The 18,777-nt window shown below is 38.1% G+C and overlaps 1 protein-coding gene across 1 annotated transcript in view; it reads left to right on the top strand.

Moving 5' to 3' along the window:
* LOC145978774 (N-acetylated-alpha-linked acidic dipeptidase 2-like) overlaps window positions 1-18,777 on the top strand; it is a 236,056-nt gene that overhangs the window by 10,798 nt on the left and 206,481 nt on the right. Inside the window, exons 2-5 of the mRNA XM_083111590.1 lie at window positions 10,515-10,750; window positions 12,790-12,946; window positions 15,437-15,557; window positions 15,839-15,972. Of these exons, the coding sequence (XP_082967716.1) occupies window positions 10,527-10,750; window positions 12,790-12,946; window positions 15,437-15,557; window positions 15,839-15,972 (636 nt within the window). The 5' untranslated portion in view covers window positions 10,515-10,526. The remainder of the gene's footprint in view (window positions 1-10,514; window positions 10,751-12,789; window positions 12,947-15,436; window positions 15,558-15,838; window positions 15,973-18,777) is intronic.

An 18,777-nucleotide genomic window follows, 5' to 3' on the forward strand; every position in this document is an offset into this window, starting at 1 on the left:
TTCTCCCAGCAAACAAGACAAAATATACAAATATTTTAGACCAAATGGGTATCACAGCCCGATACAGCATCAGGGAACTCGGGTTCGAATCCCGGCCTGGACATGAGTGTTCTTTGCAAGTGTTCCGTCATCAATCATATCATCACTCATCCTCATCTTCGCGATTAACCAAAAGTGGCAGAAGAGGGAAGTAAAATAAACCAAAACATTTATACCAAATGTGCATTTCTCTATGGTATTTAAGTGTACCCTATATTCCGAATATATTCCTGTCTCCTTTTCGCCTCCCTACACATTTTTGCCGGTAGTGTATCTAGAGACAAGAGTTTATTATTGGGAGATATCCAGAAACAGCTTCAACGTGTGGGATTTACAGTGCTCCAGTCACGTATTCAGCAAATCGAGAGAGAATCAATCACTAACCATGATTTCTCTGAGGAAAACAATGCAAATAAATTAAACACCGAAAACCTGCCACACTTCATATTAATTGAGATGTGCAGCTGCAAGCAAGTCATATAAATATTACATTTTTTCGTGGTCATGCTTCACAATAATACCCATGCACTTTCAAAACTAAATTACATTGCAAACTTGAATTAAAGTAGAATTCTGAAAGGACTTTGTTTCGTCAAAAATCAATCAGAAATCGATAAAACACGGCTCCAATTGATTGAGTTTTGCTTCAAGTCTATTTTTATGCACAAATATGGGACTGAACCTACAGTTTAAAATAGGATCCGAAACTCAATGTGCCTCCACCGGGTATAGAACCCAGGACCCCTTGATCACAAGGCGGCGTCAATACCAATTTACCAATACGACATTTAAGATAAAACATACCCATGATTATGATTCACTGATTATCGTATGTATCAGATTTTACTCTATTCTCTGTTTTCACATTGATTAAAAATCGGAATTCGAACTCGGAACCCCTAGCGTCGCAACGCGTTGTGCTAACCGCTTTCTTTATTATTATCATTAACAAGAAAGCCCCTAATCGGCAGCTTTTCCCACACAAGCCTCATATCAATTAATCTCAAATTTCGACTTTCTCATTCAAGACAGACACACTCAAATCCGAACCGAGATTCGTTGCGCTGACCATTCCGCCACGGAGGTCCATCCCCATCTTGGATACACAACACGGCTTCTGTCGTCCAATATAACTTTCTCTCTGCCATACGGATTAAGTCAAATTTATTTCATAGCTTATCATATGCTGAAAAAAGAAACGGTAAAATTGATGGAACAATTATAATTGCTAGAAGGGTTTTTAAAAATCAGTCATGAAAGTTTCTTTGTATATAAAACACACATCTTAAAATTTTCTTCACTTCGAATGTCGAATTCTGGAAAATCTTTCGAGTTTCCAATAGCTAAGGTCACTTTCATTTTCAAGGTTTCATAGCTCTGGGGAGCTACAATAGATAACCTTTCCAAAGCTCATCTCTTGATAAATAAAGGGAATCAGTGATTTGAACACCACGAAAATTCTATTAAGTGAAGTTGAATGTGTTTGTAGTGTTCTAATATCGGTGTATCCTTATTACACTTAATCTCTTAACATCTTGCTCATTGTTTGTAACAAAGCATAAAAGTAATCCATGCAAACATAACCTATGCTCACTCACGTACTTTGCTCTGTAATAATTTCAAAAGACTTGTGTACAGATACCTGAGAATCTGTGTCAGCCAGAGTTGTGTGTGGATTTCTGTTAAAAGTAGGTAATTTAATTCAGTACTCCTAAGTAGAAAATTTTGATTTTTTTTTTAATGTTTTCGGAAACCATAGCGTAAATGTGGGGTGTAATGAGGGCGAACCTTTCACAAAGACACACATATGTCAAACTCACATCCACGTAGTACACTCTGGAATGCACTTTGTAGGCTAGCGTGTATCTGGCGTCTGGGCCCACGGCCAGTATAATCCTCCGTGGGACCTTTGTTGTGTGCGTGCGTGTTTGTGATCTATCACCATTCACCTTCATATCCGCGATTAGCCAAATGTGGCACAAAAGCAAAGTAAAATAAATTAAATCAATCAATCAACCATAACCTGAATGCAAAATCGTACAGTCACATGCGGTCACTTATCAAGTACCCTCCATAAATGAGGTCTAAAAGTGATAAACGTTGTAAGTGCCAAAAGCGAAAGTGTTGGGAAATCGCATCGTTCAGCACATCAGCCCGTACGAACGTGCACACTAGTGAGCTCTTTACACGCCCTTTGAACTACTTAGAGGACTACCAGCCAAATTTCACGTTTACCACATTATAAAGCATGGCACATTTCACAGTTTCACGTGGAAAACGATGTTTAAATTATTGTGGCACTTACAGCGTTTACCAATTTTAGTCTTCAAACATATTTCGTGCTTGCTGGTCCCCTACTCTTCCCTCTAGTCTTGGCCTTAACAAACACTAAAGCGCCTTGTACACGGTCAAATAAATCATGAACAAGTCGTTGAATTGAACGCAATTGAAAGTCGCTGAACAGAGTTCATATTGGAAATGTTGAATGGTCTGAGATTGCTCATGTACACGATCAACGAAAAATTGGACAAGTTCACATTTGACCAAAACGTGGCAGTGTGTACGGCATGGATAAAAATGAATAGACTAGCGATTAGCAGTATCAGAGATAATTTTATTTCCAAAGGAAGAAGTAGGACATATTAAAACTCGAAAGAAGTGTGAAGTTGATGTATTTTCTCGAGTCCGTTTTAGACCGAAGCATAGGGTAAGGACGGGGCAAACTGACACCGGGGCAAACGGACAGTCCCTAAGAAAAATACGAATAATTTGGCTTTGAAGTTTGCAACAGTGCATCAGTTGGCGTTGTGATTTGAAGCAGAACGTTGGCGAGAAGGTGTGTTGAACATCGGTTGAAATCTTGAAGAAGAACACCAATCCAGCCGTAAAACCTGACCAGGTAAGGATATTTGTACTAGCAAAAACCTAAACAGTAAAAATCTGTGTGCGGAACATAAGGATTGCTTGGATTATGATGGTCCCGCCAAAGTTGCGCTTTGTAGTGTCGATATGTCATTGCCTCCTCGACATACACAGCCTGTGTCAACATGCTGCTGCCATCTGGTGGGCTTTTTCGAAAATGTAAAGCCCAAGGCTACAGGCGGGGCGAACGGACAAGCTTGTGTTGGGGCAAACGACATGCATAAAGTGCATATTATTTAAATACTATAAGGTATTATGTAATTCAGCAACTAATCTACATTTGACTCAAAGTCGAAAGGGCATGTGTGAATTGTACGTAATGCAGGTTTTACCCTTCAGATGTATGCCTTTCTAAAATAATGTGTCCTTGTTACAGGATAGTGCGACATCGTGAACGATCCACAGACCGCTGTTCCTGGACAGATGACAATATGCAGAGGGCTGTTAATACAGTACAAGATGGCATGCCTCTAGCTACAGCCGAAAGAACATTGTCTGTTCCGCGAATCACTTTACAGAGACGGGTGAGTAGCAACGTGCAAATTCCGAAATTTGGCCAGCACACTACGCTTTCAAATGCAGTGGAGGTACAACTGGTGGAGCACCTTCTGAAACTTGATTCTATAGGATATGGTCTGACCTATAAGGAACTCCGCAGTTTGGTATATCGGTATGCATTTACAAATGGTGTGCCACATTCCTTTAATGATCTACAAATGGCAGGGAAGGACTGGATACAAGGATTTTTAGCTCGTCACAAGTAACTCAGCTTGCGTGTTGCAGAGGCTCTGTCATATGCTCGCGCTAAAGGATTATCTAAGGCAAGTGTTAACATCTTTTACAATAATTTAAAAAGCCTGCCTGAGCACGCATTTATTCCTGGAACTGTCCATGAAGTGAATGGTCAAGATCAGCGATCACCAGAACCTTTAGCGACAGACGATGCCTCATTCCAAGGAAGATTTCAAGAACTCAACCCCTTGCCATCAACTTCTGGGACCTCGAGCAGGAAACGAAAAACGGGGGAATCGCACTTATTAATGTATCCTTCTTTCATCGCTCGCCTCAAAGAGAAAAACTGACTGCAGCTAATGAAACAACAAGACTGGGAAAGCATGTTAAACGCACCGCAAAAGATGTGTGGCGTGTATGCAACGTTGTGTACAAGCAGGGTCAACACTGGGTGCAGTGCTAAGTGTGTTCTGTCTGGTTCCACGTAAAGTGCGTTGCAAATGGAAATGACCCATACTTTGTGGGTTCTTCTTCTGAGAGACATGACAGTTCATAAATGAGCTAGTGCCCATTTGCCCCTCTCACATGTCCGTTTGCCCCGCCATGGTGGGGCAAACGGACACTGCTACACACACTGATTCATTTAACAATTTGGAGGTCAACGTTCATTATTTTGAATTATACATTGTACTATTTGTTAGCTCAATGTTCACACTTTCTATATCGACCATAATTGTAATTTTTCAATAAACAGTTTGATAGTTATTTTTCAATATATCCTTAGGGTGTCCGTTTGCCCCGTCCTTACCCTATAAGTAAATGTTTCAAAAAATCTTATAGCAGATAGTACGTACTTTACACGAAAGCATTTCATGGAACGTATTGGTCTTTTCAATTAAAATGTATAAAACATACAGCATGAAAGGCACATCGAGTTACAGCATCTTTGATGAGTGCACGGTGTTTACAATTAAAAAAAAACAAAAACGAAAATAATCTTCCATACGTGTACAGTAAACACTATATAGTATGTATTTAATCAGCGCCATTATTTTGTACCTAAAACAATTTAATACGAAAAGTTATTCCTCTCGGATGAATAGTTATCGTCATTTAAAAATGTGAAGTGGTACATTGTTTACATCTCACCCGGCCGCCATTACATCTGCATTCGTGACCTCGAGGTTGCTTTTCGATAATCGATTTCAATAGCATGTGCTCTGATTGGTCGACAGGCTGGCTTGGATCGTGTTAATTAGAACCATTCCTAAATGGAAATTCTTTGACCGAACCTTGGATCCAATGAGAAAAATGACGTTGCCTCTGACGTCATTTCCTTTTAAGCGTTCAATTCAAGGACTTGTTCACGATTTATTTGATTGTGTACAAGGTGCAATCTCCTAAAATGTAATAAATATGCATTTAAAGTTGCTCGTCGAAGGTATTTTATTAAAATCATACAGTTTATTTCAATATTTACATTTCATTGTAATAATAAAAACAATAAATTCTGGACAGGAATTTCACTTACAAGTCTAGTTACATGTGTTGTGTAGGTTTATCTCTCACTTTTTTGTATTTGTGTAAAAGGTTGGGATAAATGTAGGCAGAATTTACTTGGTTTATTGATAATCTGGAAACGTCGATTTTATGTGAAGAAGTTTTGTAGTACGAGTATTATAAACAATCCGCAATATTAATAAAATTGATTAAGATTAGCACTTTTTTTTACTTTGAGTTACCTAATGGGGAGCATATTTAACTTATAAATAGGATGATTTTACCATCGACAATCTTTTGTTGTCGAAACTTCAGAATGAAATTGAAAAATGTAATATTTGTTCACGTCTTCGTAGACATCATTGGAGATTACGGCAGTCTTCTGGCGGTCCACAGACTACAGGTTAGGTACTGCTGCAATGGAGGTTGGTTGAATTTTGATTCATTCTACTGGCTACTCATTTGAATTTGAAATAGAGGAATTCTTATGAGCCCTGTGTGTAGTATTTTATTTTTATGAAAGAGACTGTAAGAATGTTACAATTCAAAAACGCCATTTGTTTCCATGATGTATGTTCTTGTACGTACGTACATAGTGTTTCAATCCTGAAAGGAAATCTTTTTTGCTTGTATGTTATGCAGGAAATAATTCTGAAAGGTTACTCTTGATATTGATAAATTATTTCATCGTTAAATCTGTCTTTCGGTTTGTATCTGTCTCGCACTACAGCACATAGTGAACATTGATCTTCGCCAAAATGGCAAAAGGTTTTGCTATGCGAGTTTAAGTGTACTTCAAGCTCAGGCAGGTTAATGGAACTAGACGTACAGTTTACAATGCGACCACTGTGCAATGTGCCTCCACCGGGACCCCTCGAGTACAAATATTAAGCGTTTCCACCAGGGTTGTTAAAGCTCCAGGAATCCATAAATTCTAATGGGTTCTATTGGGATCCGTAACAGGACCGGAATCTTTTTTCTTGCACAATCTAAATTCGGTCCAAGTTGCGTATTGTTTCATTTCAATACGGAACTTGAACCGCATTTAAATTGATCCAGAGAAAGAAAAGGTTCTTCGACCGTCTTTAAATTGATTAGGAAAAAAAGGTTTCTGGACAGGATTGAAATTGTTTACACATAAAAAGGTTCTTTACGGTCCGGATCTTATTTATGCTTGCTGATTTTCTCTCCTGGACCGGAATTGAGTTTATTTAAAATTCCTGAACGTTTAACAACCCTGGTTGCTTCAAAGCATAGGGAAGGCACTCCGTCAGAATGATCATCCAATATTTTCTCTTTCAATTTTTAGCTTCCCAACTTATGAACTTCTTCGGCCTCAAATCTTCGATATCATAATCATGAATATCAGTATTGGTCTTTTTTTGTTCTTATTTTCTCTTAATATTCTTCGGCCTTTTTAATAATATCAATGATTAATAGCATTCGGTCGTCTGTCTGTTCACATTTTATGTGTCTAACCAGTGTCATATTAACCAATAGAGCCTATGGCGCGCAATTTCTGAGGGGCGCAAATTCATGGTACAGCAAAGAAATAAATAAGCATACAATTTCCCTTACCCTTTTTAATCGTAGAAAAACCATGTCAATTCGTTTCGCCCCAACAATTTACTCAAACTCATCGTCACGATTATCCAAGGGGTAGAAATATAGTACTGAAGATAACAAACCAGATTATCTTGATTCTAGAGAGGGTAGTGCCTTGGATGAGCGACTAAATTGCTTCGATAATCCCAGGTTCGAATCCTAGCAAGAATATGTACATTCAATACAATGACTCTTAGTATTTGTGTACTATAGGGAGAACAACGGTGGAAAATCTCTTGTGCCAGGTTGCAGAGGTTATCACAATCATAAAATATTGCCAATCCGAAACATGTTTTGTTATTTTTTTATGTAAGAGCCGCTGCGGATCGTTTCCCTATACAGCTAAATCGAAACTACGAATTTTTTTATTAATTTCTTAATTTAGAACTCATCCCCACGGTAGGGATAAAGTCGATAAATGTTCATTTAGTTAGTCAAAATTCTGCCTAAATCGTATTATTCTTAAGGCCTATACTCTGTCCCGGAAATCTTTGGAGCGAGTGAACGAAAGCAAGTGTCTGCGCAAGCAGTGACTTCAGAGGACTCGACCAATGAACGCATGCGAGGGAACTGGATTGCATGGAGGGAAGAGCGAGTCCAGTTACCAGCCTTTCCAGCAGCGTGTACTGCTTCGCTCTGCCTACTCGCTTCCTCCCCAATTCTGCCTTTAAGCGTGACCTTGCTCCACATATTTTCTGGATAGAGTATAGTTGAAGACAGAATTTTTATGATTTTGAAATTTTTCTAGTAGCATTATGAGAGAGAAAGAGTTCAACGATGTATCATCCTTCGTTGTTAGAGAACATCAATTAGTCACTGTGTCTAACCATATTCTATCTCTGAAATTATCCTTTATAACTCGGTATCATCTCTTATTCTGCAATTATGGCTTTCCCTGGTTGGTTCTTAATTGTCCTTAATGCTTTATACTAAAATTGGTTCTTAATCGTTAATGTTTTATATTAAAATAATTTTGCAGTGTTTTGGTTCCATTTTGACATGAACAATGTTTCTACTCTCTACGTAACGATAGCTCGAGGAGATACTTGTGAATGGTTGAAGCTGGCAACGTTCTTGAGATAGAATTTGGCAACGTTGCGTCCTCAAGTTGACTGCACACACGGCCCAGATAATAATGTATTTCGAGACACCAAAGCAACAATAATACAGTAGATTCATTCTCATTCTCACGTACGACTAGACGTTCATACTGACTATTACTGGCGAACATATAAACGTAAGGAACTTTTAGGCAAATCCAAAGGAAAGACCCTTATATGCCGTTCAAGTTCGTTGACCCGTATCAACTGTAGCTATCTCAATAGCTACCAGAGATAATTTTTGTTGATATAGCACCATGAAGTAACTCAATGAACCCCTCTGTTTGGCCATGAGAGACAACAACGTCTCTGTTAATATCTCAGAAACTACGTATATTCTATCCAAGATGTCTCTGGAGCAAGCGAAGAAAGTCAATACTCTCCGCAAGCAGTGACTCGAGAGGGCTCCTCCAATGAACCCTTGAGATGGAAAAGGAGGGGCAACGCGACTGCAGCTACAGTCGTTTGGAGCAGCGCGCACTATTTTGCTTCGACAATCGCCGTTATGTTCGGCGTTGCTTCACAGACTTCTGGAACAGACCTGTACTGTAAATGTAATATGTAAAGTTAAAACACTTACAAATATAAGTTTAACAATATATAATTTTTTCAATAGCCTCGTCTGTCTATCTATTAAAACAATTACTTCAATAATTTTAAAGATTTTATAAATCAGGAAATAATAATGAAACATTGAATTAGCTCGCCATGTGTTGGCAAATGTTTGAGGTAACTCGTTGGATCGGTGAGTTTGGGTATGCATCTTATATATATATATATATATATATATAAGTCAATGTTTATTACCTATTATTATTCTATTTACTATAGTCCAAGCACTATACGCACTCAGTAACTTATGATGAAAATGTAGTCTTTGTCTGACCTCCATTGTGAAATGGTTATCATTGGATTGGATTGATTTGTTGTTTTAAGTCCATTTTATGCACAGTAAGACTAATTCGGACTGGACCTACAGTTTAGAGTGGGATCCGAACCACTATGTGCATCCACCGGGAATCGAACCCGGGAACTCTGTGAAGTGGTTATCATATCGGGCTACGACGCCAGGGGTTCTGGATTCGAATCCAGGCTTGCGCATGGACGTTCTCTCTGAGTATGTCTTCATCAATTGCATCACATCATCACTTATCCTCATCTTCGCAATTAGCCAAAAGTGGCAGAAAAGTGAAGTAAAATTAACAGTCAATCAATTAATGAGATTTGCTATTAGTTGTGGAGTTGATGTTTATTGATACTGTGGCAAAAAGCTTATTGTTTTCAAACGAAACTTGTATTGTATGAAAGTTAACTTGACATTGTACAAATTAGTTGTCTCTTCGCAAGAACTATTAGACTATATATTTCCAAGTGTTAAATTTAGCTGTCTCTTCGCAAAAACCATTACACTATATCTTTCCAAGTGTTAAATTTTGCTGTCTCTTCGCAAAATCTATTAGACTATATGTTTCCAAATGTTAAATTTAGCTGTCTCTTCGCATGAACCATTAGGCCATATTTTTCCAAGGATTAAATTAAGTTTCCTCTTTCCAAGAACCATTAGACTATATCTTTCCAAATGTTAAATTTAGCTGTCTCTTCGCAAGAACCATTAGACTATATCTTTACAAGTGTTAAATTTAGCTGTCTCTTCGCAAGAACCATTAGAATATATGTTTCCAAGTGTTAAATTTAACTCTATCTTCGCAAGAACCATTAGACTATATATTTCCAAGTGTTAAATTTAGCTCTCTCTTCGCAAGAACCATTAGACTATATCTTTCCAAGTGTTAAATTTAGCTGTCTCTTCGCATGAACCATTAGGCCATATCTTTCCAAGGATTAAATTAAGTTGTTTCTTCCCAAGAACCATTAGACAGTTATATTTCCAAGTGTTAAGCTTAGCTCTCTTTTCGCAAGAACCATTAGACTATATCTTTCCAAGTGTTAAATTTAGCTGTCTCTTCACAAGAACCATTAGACTATATCTTTCCAATTGTTAAGTTAAGTTCCCTCTTCGCAAGAACCATTAGACTATATCTTTCAAAGGGTTAAATTATGTTGCCTCTTCGCAGGAACCATTAGGCTATATCTTTTCAAGTGTTAATTTTAGCTGTATCTTCGCAAGAACCATTAGGCTATATCTTTCCAAGTGTTAAGTTAAGTTGCCTCTTCGCAAGAACCATTAGACTATATCTTTCAAATGGTTAAATTAAGTTGTCTCTTCGCAAGAACCATTACACTATATCTTTCTAAGTGTTAAGTTAAGTTGCCTCTTCGCAAGAACCATTAGACTATATCTTTCAAAGGGTTAAATTAAGTTGTCTCTTCGCAAGAACCATTAGACTATATCTTTCCAGATGTTAAATTTAGCTGTCTCTTTGCATGAAGCATTAGGCTACATCTTTCGAAGGGTTAAATTAAGCTGCCTCTTTCCAAGAACCATTAGACTATATCTTTCCAAGTGTTAAGTTAAGTTGCCTCTTCGCAAGAACCATATCTTTCAAAGGGTTAAATTATGTTGCCTCTTCGCAGGAACCATTAGACTATACCTTTCCAAGTGCTAAACTTGTATCTCACACTAATGTATATTTGTATATTCTTATTCGTTTCCAGGATACAAGTAACATGGTGTCAACAGGGACAAAAATTGCACTGTTTGTGATTCACCTGGCTGTCGCAATTTCTATAGGAGTTGTGATAGGATACTTTGCCACCGAACTGTCGACTGAAGACAGCAAAAGGCTTCAGATCTCCCGTAAACTGACGACAGATGCATTTCTCTCAGAAAATATCGAAACCCAAGATCTACTTAATCAAGTAAGCAGGGAGAAGATCGAAGCTAATTTAAAGTAAGTGTGCAACTTTGGCTACATTTAAATCCATTTCAATACTTCTATCTTATGTATTTTAAAATACCTGGGTGCGCCTGAATATTTTTGTGTTGATCTGTCAGAAGTACTCTACAGGAGTCGATAAGATTACAGTGGTGTATGCTGAAAATTTTACCTGATTTACCCTACCAATTCTTATTTATTGTATATATTTATTTATTCTTTAGATAATTAGATATATTGGAAATAAAACAGCAATGCAGGCATTCAAGTGAAACAAAAACAGGAGTTCGACAAGTTCAAATTTTCCGGCAAATTTTCCGCTATCTTTCATAAAATTTCCATTTTCACCAAAAATTGAACCTGGATTTCCCTTCAACAAGGGAAATTTCTCTTTATGTAGCAACACTTCCTCTGCCGAGCGTGGCCCAGAAACAGGACGAAACAAGCAGCACTCTCACGCCAAAGTTGTTTGCAGCGTTGGAACTGAGCTCACTTTCACTTATATATCTGAAATTTCGTCCTCACCGAGTTGAACCGGGGCGAAAAACCTGTCGTCAGCAGCTTGCGTTAGAGAACGATTAGTGGCGGACGTAAACCAGTCTTTAAGTTCTTTAAATAATTTAATTAAATTCGGATGTAAAAGCTTATTTTAATAGTTTGCATAAAGTTAAAGCTAAAGCTAAATGTATCGAAAATATTTGACAAAAGGTTGGTTTGCCGGCGGTAAACGCAGAAACATGGAGAGCACGCTATTGTAAAATTCTGAATTAAGTATTTTACAGAAAAGGAGCAACTTTTTGTCAAGTTTGCCTCGTGTTTACTTGTGCAATCGGGACTTGCCTAGAGTTTAATATAATGTTAACTAGCAAATGTACCCTCTCGCAAAAAATCAAACCCTTTAATTAAAAAACGACAGCGTGCCACTAGGCTATTGAATCAACTCAATTAGATATAAAACACAAGAATTAGCCGACCTGCGTGATGGAGTGGGTAGCACGACCCGCTACGACGCACGCCAAAGTGACAGAAAAACGACGTAAATAACCTAATTCAATCAATTAATCAATAACCCAAGCAACAAATGCCCCTTTTTCTCTCCTGAAATTAGAGTGGAATCTTCAGTCAAACAGTTTTTAAACATCATTGAGACTCTAGGCAAAATAAGAAAAGTTAAATTATATCTTTCCAAATTATAGTGCAAGTGATTTGGTGGTTTTTTTTATATTGGATGTTATACAAGTATGGAAATGTATACATGATATGTGTAAATTCAATGTAGCAGCCTTATGCCCAAAGTATTCGGAGGCTTTGTGTGAAAGTACGAAATACCAGAGAGAAACGCACTAGTCAGATATTGAACTTAAGTAGTAAAACCATCTTCGTGATGATTTTCTGTCCGCAGTTACCGCTGAAAGGCGCTTCACCTCTAGAGCACAACGTCTTGCAGGAGATCAAGAGTTGGCGCTGCTAAATTACATCCCCTATAATACATTTATCTGTGGTAATACCCAGAATGAAATGTGTGTGTGTGTTCCGCCGAAATTTATTAAGGAAATTTCAGACCATTACATTACTTTGGACCTCAGATTTTCAGCAGACTGATTCAAATATAGGAACATTCAGCCAGACAATGAGAAAGATTTGTAAACAACAGTACTGAATACTGCGGTGATAAATTTCTTTACGCTTACACAATCTGATTCCTAAACGTTTCAAAAAGGATGGGACATCCATGACGCAAACTGCTGGAGGAAATTTAAATTGTCAGTATTTCCGATTAATTTATTTAATTTGGTTACAGAATATTGATTAACGACAATAGTACAGAGGAAGACTATGGTGTTCAGTCAATTGTTATATTACATAAATTAAATAGTATAAGTTATTTTTTTATTATACTCAGTGAAAGAGAACATTTGACATTAGATCAAATGAGTATCCGTGAAACTTTTGCGAAATATATGCAGTATAGAATTAATTATAGTCATTATTTGAGACATATTATATTGAATGGTTAACTCATTTGTTAATGTTGAATTTCTTATTTCGTTTAGATACTTAACTGAAAAACCGCACATAGCTGGATCAGAGAGAGACAATGAGTTGGCAAAATTTATCCAAGAGAAGTGGTTGCAAGACGGTATAGAGAACGTTCATCTTGTCCCATATGATATCCTACTTTCATATCCAGATCGTGAAAACCCCAATAAAGTAAGTTTATATGAAAATAATTTGCATGCTAATGTTATTTAGAACACTGTTGATAAACATGTCCATGATATAAACCTTATATGATCTACAACAACCCAACCTAACCTGTCTCAAACGTACTTTATCTAGCCAGTCATAACTACATTAACAGAATCTTACTTCGTACAAAAATTGCCAAAGTCAACCCTCCAACTTTCCCATGATTATCTTACACTTGTTCGATTCAACAGTCTATACCTCAATCAAATTTGTATAGTTTCCATAACAAACATTTTCGCATTTTTCAATTGTTAGCGCACAAAAATGAAAGAATATAAGTTTGATTGTTGTTGACAATTATAAGTGTTTAATGCAGCAAGTTCCGTTGTGATTTCAGACTAAGTGCTAAAGTAGCAAGAATAATGTATCATAGAACGAGTACATTACTATCACATACAGATTTGTTACCAAGAGTTAAAAACAAAATTCAAGAAGATTGGGAGATATGGGTTAAACAAATATTTACATACGTGGGTCATTCATACAAAAATGTATTAAATTTAAGTAGTAAGACTCCATGCATTTATATATTTAATATACCTAGAAAGTTTTAATCTTAAAAATTAAATCACTATTTATATAAAATTAATTTAGTTAATTCACTTGTGGGCAAGTTCAAACTAGAACGGGGAAATGCTCATGTTATATTGCAGTGTCCACTTTATACCAATCAAAATATCTTATCCAAGAATTTAACAAATAATAGAATGCCTCTTCCAACTTCTTTATCCTCTCTAATATCGGCACCAGATATAACAATTGTATTCATATATTTTAGATTTGTTATCATATTAATGTAGACATATAAAAACTTTATAACCCGGGTGTCCCATAAGTCTGGAACCATAGGCACCCTTTTTTCTGTTACAGGTAAACCATGGCACTGACTTTTTGGGACTGACAACGAACTTAGCCAACACACTGGTACTGGTTTCTTCGTCAGTAACAGTTTTAGTCGGTCCGCTACGAGGCCTGTCATGTACGGAACCAGTTTCTGTAAATTTGTTTACCAGCTTGCCGACACAACTGTGTGTGATTGGTGCGCGATCCGGATGTAGCCTATTGAATTCTTCGGCCACTTTCCGATTGCTGCATGTCCCCCACCAGCCAAACAAAGCCCGAATCACACGGAATTGGATTTCCAGTAGTAATTCCCTAGTTGGTGTTGGACCGGATACCCATTTGCTTGTTTTCGCCTCACGCGATACTTGTTATAAGTGCAGGAGGCCTTAGAAAGATCGCTTCGCGGGCTTACAGTAGACGACAATATGGGGGGGGGGGTGTCTGCGAGAACCAATCAGGTACGCGAATGAGCGAGCCCGGTTGCCACAGCTAGCTCGCTGCACCCTCCTGGAAGGGTGAGTGACCTCTGCCTCTTGCTACCTCGGCCTGTTTGTTTGGCTAAGGAGCAGACGACACGAGAGTATCGGCAATAGTGTGCGAGCGACGTCTGCTGTTAGCCCGCGAAGAGCTCTTTCTAAGGCCTCCTGCACTTCTAACGTATTTGTCGATACACTTTTCTTCCCATAAGACATTGCGCAGAGCAGACAATCTGTAAAGATGGACGAGCAATTTGAAGAACGTTGTAGGAGAATCACTGCTTTGTGATTTTATTAAAAATTAGAAAAGAAAAGTATGGACTAGAGATTGGCTCGAAAACAATATGGTAATCGTTGCGTACCGAAAAAGTTTTTTAATAAACTCGGGTGTGCATATTCATACATGAGATTCGCAGGATTCATTCACACATACGCAAAAAAACTAACATTTATTGCACTTGTTATAATAAGGATTTTCATTTTCGGCTAATCATATTTGTCACGTACACATCTCATTGCTTTGAATAAACACCTAAATATTAATGAACTGAACACTAATGCACTGCACGTCATCTTTTTACTCTTTTTATCGAGAAACTAACAGAAACAGCCAACACTCGGTAACCACAGACAAAAAACTCTCCTTTGCAAACTCACAGATTATCTTCACATGGCCAAACTTTCCTATGATTGGCTGTTCCACAGAATCCAGTTGAGGAGAGGCAGTAGCAATTAGAACATGTCCTATTCCTCCAAACCAGTCAAGCAGCCAGCCAGGCAGTCATCAGTTCCGGTAAGGTAGCCAGTTTAGCGCCAACTAACTGAATATCCAGTTCCGTGTGATTCGGCCTTAACTTGGATTCGTCATCCTTAGTCAGTGCCATGGTTTACCTGTAAGGATAATATGAAAAATACCTATGGTTATATAGTTTTTATATATCTACATTATTCATTATTATAATTTATTATTCTAGTATTCAAAATTTGTAATTTGATGTAACAATATCATGCATGGCTTAATTTTTTAGGACATTTAGTGTAGAGCTGGTTTAACAGCTAAATTCAATAAATAATTAATGAACTATCTGCAAACGTTACGCTATATATAAATCTTCGAATTGTATCTTCTCAGGTGGAGATTTTGGATCAGAATGGAGAAGTTATCTTTACATCAACCCATATGGAAGAACAGTTACGTGAAGGAGATTTCTCTGCCGACTTCGTTGATGCTTTCAACGGATTTTCTCCAAATGGTGAAGTTTACTATGATTGTGTATTGTGTTTGCAATTAAGATATCTTAATCAGCTATTAGGATTGTACTTTTTCAGTGGAAATTACTTGTGTTATCTTTTAAACATCGTCAAGACTTCTTCATATGTACAATTATTTACTTTACACGTTTTCTATTTATTTCTTTGTAATTTCACGTTACTAGGAAATATAAATTTCAAGTACAGTTAAGCTATTCACCAAACGTTATTTAAATATTTATCGTACTAGCGAGTCTAATAGATGTTCTCATATTCTAAATAGGAACTGTCGAAGGAGATCTGGTGTATGTTAACTACGGAACGGTTGAGGATTTTGATGAATTGAAAAGACTTGGAATTGACGTCAAAGACAAAATTTGCATCGCCCGATATGGGAAAATATTCAGAGGGAACAAAGTAAGTTAATTATCATTACATATAACTCATGAACAATATTTGGTCAGATTTGAAGATAAAAGATTTGAAGGGAAAAGTACATTACACCCTTCATTCTGAGAACAAGTATTGCATTCATTATGTAAACTCAAACTGAATATTAGTCATTATTTGAAAATTAGTTTTGTCACTCAGATATATCATACAAGTATATAAATATATATTGTCAATCATTTTCTTATTTGATGAACTGATGTATTAAAATTAGATATTGATGTCCAATGAATTATTATTGAAATCATAACATTAAAACTGAAATTATCTCTCTGTGTGTATGCATATATATATATATATATCAGGCGCGTATATTCTAGGCTACCTAGGCTATCGCCGAAGCCCATATTAAAATACAGGAAATAATCGACTAACAAATTTAACCGATGCTTCACTCTCACGTAACGACCACTGGTATAAGCGCTAGTGTAAGGTCGTCTTTATTTATCACCAGGCTTCTTCGTCTGAGGGAAAAGTCTTTGAACCAGCTGGCGGTGCTTTCGACCCATGACGTATTTGTTCTGGCAGGGACGACCTTGCTGGTCCCTGGTGCTGGCTTCCAAACCCAAGCGCTGGAGAGTGAAGACTTCGCTGCATCCTGGCGATGTTATAGTGTTGCCAACAATGGAAATACGAAATTCGCTAAATCGCTGGAAAAAATATAGGCGGGGGTGCCAATGCAAATTATTCAAGCTAGGGGGATGCCTCATGAAAATTACATCACCTCACCCCTCCATCCCTTCGAGCATTGGCCCTCTCTCTTCCAGTTCGATGAATTTCGTCACATACAAGCATTATAAATCAGCCAAATTTAGTGATTTTCCCCTGAAGTTGGCACTCTGCTTCTCCTTGAAATTCGACTGTGGTCGCAGCCGGTCGCAGCTATATGGGACATTCTGATGACGTCAGCCATGTTGCCATCATGTTTACTTATGTTTCAAGCACCCTTCCCCCCCGGCTGTCAAAATGTCAAAACCTTCGCCCTCGCGGTGGGGGTTTCGGCCCGAGTCATCCCTTGGAGTGACAACACTCAAATACGTTTGGCAACATAAACAATCCATGTTGTCATAGCAACCATTCACCGCACGTGTTTTCCACCACGCGGGTCGGTGGTAGTTTCCGCAAAAGGAAGGGATATATGGTCAAACTTGTTGTGTCCGAGATCCGAGTTCTTTGTGTCGCCCGCGTAGCGTGTTCATGGATGGGAAACCTTTCTTAAAAAAAATCAGTGACCGAGGCCCTTTGGTTGTGCTGTGTTTTTGACATGTGTTGACACAGGTAAGCCTCTTCCACCTCTTCCGGACCTTACAGTCGTGCACAAAGACAAAAATAAGGTATATTGTTGCGGTAATGACCGACTTATAATTCGTTGAGACTCTGGTTATTTAAGTTAACTGTTTTACCTTAGGCGTAGTTCTACCAGATGAATAACACGGTACATCGATTTAGATTTTAGAATATTTATAATACTAAAGAATACATATTGGTATGTAGAACCGTAATTACAACTGTCTAATATCGTAGATAATAGGAGACGCGCGCGTACTATATTGCACGGCCGAGCTCACATGAGCAAGTCAGTCAGTCTCTTCGCTGCGCGCGCATGCCGCAGACGGCTCGCAGCAGAATGCTTTCATTCCCGAACATACTCCCCCCGATTGAATGAACATAATTCAACTAATCTCCGTCTTTACCTATGGGGAGGAGCACAATTTTACCAACACTTCTTCTAAAAACTCCGTCTTTCGTTTTCACTGTCACTACACGCACTAGTCCATCGTTCCCAGGATGCACCGCTTCCACCTTAGCTAGTTTCCACTGTAGTGGGGGTACGTCGTCCTCCTTCAGTAGTACAACTGTCCCTGGAGATAAGTTCTTCGTGGAGGATGTCCACTTCTGGCGTTGTTGAAGAGAATGGAGGTATTCTTTATTCCACTGCTTCCAAATGGATCTTCTCATCTTCTGTATCAGCTGGTATCTGCCGAGTCTATTGTCAGGCATGGGGGTAAGGTCAGGTTCTGGGAAGGTTGTTATGGGTCTGCCAATGAGAACATGCCCTGGAGTTAATATCTGGTAATATGATTCGTCGGGTAAAATGCAAAGTGGTCTTGAATTTAATATTGCTTCAATCTGGCAAAGTAAAGTACTTAACTCTTCGTAAGTTAGTATGGTGCTTCCCATCACTCTTCGTAGATGATGTTTTAGCGATTTAATCGCCGCTTTCCAGAGTCCACCGAAATTTGGCGCTCTTGGCGGTATGAATTTCCATTCAAAGTGCTCATTTGCAGCGTAGTCTTGAATGACATTTTGAAACTGGGTAGATTCAAACATATTGCGTAGTTCCTGAAGTTCTCTGTGTGCACCTCGAAAGGTACTGGCGTTGTCACTGTAAATGGCTGCACATTTTCCTCTTCGAGATATAAATCTTTTCAATGCAGCTAAAAATGCTTCGGTTGTTAAATCTGTAACAATTTCAACGTGTACAGCCTTCGTTGAGAAACACACAAAAAGTGCAATGAAACATTTTCTCGTCGATTTGCTCCTTGGCGCTCCAGTCTTTATCTTTATAGGCCCCGCGTAGTCTACGCCACTGTACATGAATGGATAAGCGGCTCGGATTCTGTGCTCCGGTAGATGTCCCGTCAGTTGCTTACTAGCTTCTGATTTAAGTCTATGGCATTTAATACAATAGTGTAGGATGTGCTTAACTATTTGTCTTCCCCGGACGATCCAATATTTTTGTCTGATAGAGGAAAGTAGTAACTGTGTTCC

This window comes from Lepisma saccharinum, chromosome 25, assembly GCF_977018435.1.
Source record: "Lepisma saccharinum chromosome 25, izLepSacc3.1, whole genome shotgun sequence".
NCBI classification, from domain to species: domain Eukaryota; kingdom Metazoa; phylum Arthropoda; class Insecta; order Zygentoma; family Lepismatidae; genus Lepisma; species Lepisma saccharinum.